This window comes from Microcaecilia unicolor, chromosome 3 (genome assembly GCF_901765095.1).
Source record: "Microcaecilia unicolor chromosome 3, aMicUni1.1, whole genome shotgun sequence".
Classification (NCBI taxonomy): Eukaryota; Metazoa; Chordata; class Amphibia; order Gymnophiona; family Siphonopidae; genus Microcaecilia; species Microcaecilia unicolor.
Genome location: NC_044033.1, coordinates 418132965 through 418136515, shown reverse-complemented (window position 1 = coordinate 418136515; position 3551 = coordinate 418132965). Strand labels below are relative to the sequence as shown.

General features: G+C 49.6%; 1 protein-coding gene across 1 annotated transcript; it reads left to right on the top strand.

The window, feature by feature from the left end:
- Positions 1-472: 472 nt before the first annotated feature.
- RHOB (ras homolog family member B) lies at positions 473-2553 on the top strand. The gene has a single exon (XM_030198812.1). It carries the CDS (start codon positions 831-833, stop codon positions 1419-1421), a length of 591 nt encoding a protein of 196 aa, XP_030054672.1. The 5' UTR covers positions 473-830; the 3' UTR covers positions 1422-2553.
- Positions 2554-3551: the final 998 nt, after the last annotated feature.

The window sequence follows — 3551 nt, the reverse complement described above, 5'->3', positions numbered from 1 at the left end:
TTAAGCACTGGGGCTCATGAAGCACCCGTGTATGGGAAACAGAATGGTGTTTTATAAGGTGCTATAAATGACGGTGCCAGTACATCTTCTAGTAACAAGTAGCTGTCAAATGCTCCCCGACACTCCTCCAATAATGGCACACCTAAGGAAGTCCCCACCAACAGAGCTTTCAAGACCTTTAAATATCAGTTCTATAGGAACTAAATAAAAAAAAATATGAGGTGTTTTCAGGGCAGCGACTGAATAGACGGAACAATGAATGGCCAGTCCAGGGGAAGAGATCAGCGATGAAGGACCCGTCAACGAGCCACTTGTATCCCCTTCCCCCCTCCCGCGCTCACATTGACTGCACCACGCCGCCTCGCCCACTGCCTACGGCCCCCGACCAATAGCAGCGCTCCTTCAAAGCGGTGAGCTCATCCGCCTCCTCCTCATTGGCTGGCTATATTAAGAAAGCGTTCACTGCCTTTAAAATGCCAGACTGTGTGCGACTGCTCAACCTGCAGAAGAGATTAGCAGTGAGGCTGTAAGAAGGAGTTATTTTTTTTCTTCAAAATAATCGGTTTGCTGTTTCTAATAACCAGCTCGCGCGCCTGTTGAACTTTTCCAAGGCACCTCTGTTGTGGAGAGAAAAGAAGACAACAAGAAAAGTTTGCTTTTTAATCCGAAATACAGACACGGGCTATTTTCTCTCGGTTTCCTGTACTCCCTGAGTTTCCTTCGCTCAGCCCGACTCCAGAGCTGCGGTGATCCGAGCGGCAGCGGAGGGATCGCTCCTGCCGGTTCCAGCAGGTGAAGTGGCCGGCGGAGGGGCGGGAAGCGGCGTTGCCATGGCTGCCATTCGTAAAAAGCTGGTGGTGGTGGGCGACGGTGCGTGTGGCAAGACGTGTCTGCTTATCGTTTTCAGCAAGGATGAGTTCCCCGAGGTCTATGTGCCCACCGTGTTCGAGAACTATGTGGCTGACATCGAGGTGGACAGCAAGCAGGTGGAGCTGGCGCTCTGGGACACAGCCGGCCAGGAGGACTATGATCGCCTGCGGCCCCTCTCCTACCCGGACACAGACGTTATCCTGATGTGCTTTTCGGTGGACAGCCCAGACTCGCTGGAGAACATCCCCGAGAAGTGGGTGCCCGAGGTGAAGCACTTCTGCCCCAGCGTGCCCATTATCCTGGTGGCCAACAAGAAGGACATGCGCAACGACGAGCACGTGCGGGGCGAGCTGGCGCGCATGAAGCAGGAGCCCGTGCGCGCGGAGGATGGCCGTGCCATGGCGCTGCGTATAAATGCCTACGAGTACTTGGAGTGCTCGGCCAAGACCAAGGAGGGCGTGCGCGAGGTCTTCGAGACGGCCACCAGGGCGGCGCTGCAGAAGCGGCACGGCGCGCCCAGCGGCTGCATCAACTGCTGCAAAGTGCTCTGATCGTTGTCCCTTTGAACTGATCGCTCCCCGTCTTCACTGGGCACAGCCTGGGGGAGGAGAGACAGCGGTGCTCCCGCGGGATCGGACATCTGCAGGAGGATCGTCACTTTTTTGTTTTCAAGCCCGGTTAGATCTGTTAAACCCGGCGGACTTTTGAGAAGAGGTGGAGAACTTAGTCAGGGAAAACCGGGCTCTTGAGCCCCCGCCTGAGCTTTCTTTGTACCCCCAACCCGGAGTTTCAATGAGCCTCTTATTACCGATCCATACCTAACGGCATGCCCGGGGTGTTGTGGGGGTGGGGGGCGTTGTGATGTTTTAACTACTGGAGACTTTGATGGGGGGAAACAATGTGACTTGAAATGTTTGAGGCTTTATTATGCAGCCCAACTTGCTTCTTCCTACGAGAGAGCTTTGTGATTTAGCTCAAAGGACTTGATTTCACTACGGGTTTTTCTCCCCAAATACATAAACAGGAGGAGAATCGCTGGTGAACTGAGCCCTAGATCAGTTTTGAACAGAAAAAAAAATGCAATAACATGAACGTACCATTAAGAGCAGTAGGAGACCAATTTAAGATGCGGGACTGGTATTCAAGTAGTGGAGACGTATTTTCATGCTTGTAAAGGGAGGAGAAAGTTGCAAAGGAGTTGACTTTATGGCCTACAGTTGTGTTTTTGAATCCAATTATTTAAAGAACTGAGAATTTTGCTGAGAGAAACACTTTGCACATTTTTAATTTTGACACTTGATGCACTTGCCATCTGCATAAAAACACTGTAGCATTTTGAACACTGACATTGTAACCTCATTTGTTTCTCCATTTCAGAGCAAAAGATTGTAATTTTAATGTGATAAACCACTACTACTATGTCTTGAAAATGAATGCTGATTTGTGACACATGAGGTTACAGTATTAGCAAGTAAAGGGCAATTTATGAAATTTTAATGTTATTTTCACTATATTGTGGAAATAGCATGTGTCAGAAGTATTTTTTTGTTACTTTGAAAGTGGTACTAAGGTTTGTTAAACTGATAAGTGGCAAAAATGAACTGAATTGTGGTGTTTACATATTTCTTTCATATAAGTTGTGTGTACTGTTTCTATGTAAAATATTAAATGCTATGACCTTCAGTCTGTATCTTGTTTTTTTTTAATTTTTTTATTCTGGACTGGTAATGTAAGATGGTGATGTTAGAAATTATGTCCGTTTACAGGTAGTTTTGTAAGATAACTAATTCTACAGCATCTCACCATCGGACCTCAAACTTGAGGTACAGAGGTGGTAAGTGGCAGACTTGTGTTGGACAAAAAAAAAGTGCTTTGATTCTGTGACTCCTTTTGGGGTGCAGTTTGCTGCTTCAATGAAGGGGGGTGTTCTTAATATGCTGGTATTAGTTTCATAGCACTGTGTTTTTTTTTTAATATTCATACGTTTTTTTTCCAGTTGCCCTTTTCTTTGGGAGAGGATACTGCCCCCCCCCCCACACACATTTATTCTTTGCTGCAGACAGATCTTACCCTGGGTTTCTGCCAGGTACTTGTGACCTAGATTGACCACTGGTGGAAAAGCAGGATACTGGGCTAGATGGACCATTGGTATGGCTGTTTATTTACCCACTAGCCGTTGAGCCTGTTAAAATGGGCTACTATTGGAATGGGGGTTTTCCGAGCCCCCCCCCCCCCGGAGTGGCCGCCACCCCTACACCCGGCCCGGGCCCTCTGTTCGCTATTAATTCAAATTACATCGCCACAGCACGCAGATCAGCTGAGCTCCCGTCGGCCTGGCCTTCCTTCACTGCCTGTGTCCTGCCCTCGTGTGACATACCGTCGGCGAGGGCGGGACACAGGCAGGGAAGGAAGGCCGACCGGAGCTCAGCTGATCTGTGTGCTGCGGCGATGTAATTTGAATTAATAGCGAACAGAGGTCCTGGGCCGGGTGGACGGGTGGCGGCGGTGACTCGGGGGGGGGGGGGGGGAGTTGCTGGTGGCGGTGACCTCAGTGGGGGGGGAAGCGCAGTTTCCCTCTCTGTCCCGCGCCGTCATCATCTATTGACGCAGGGGCGGGACAGAGAGGGAAGTCTCTACTGCGCATTTGCGAGTGAGTTCGGTCATGCGCCGTTTATATGTTT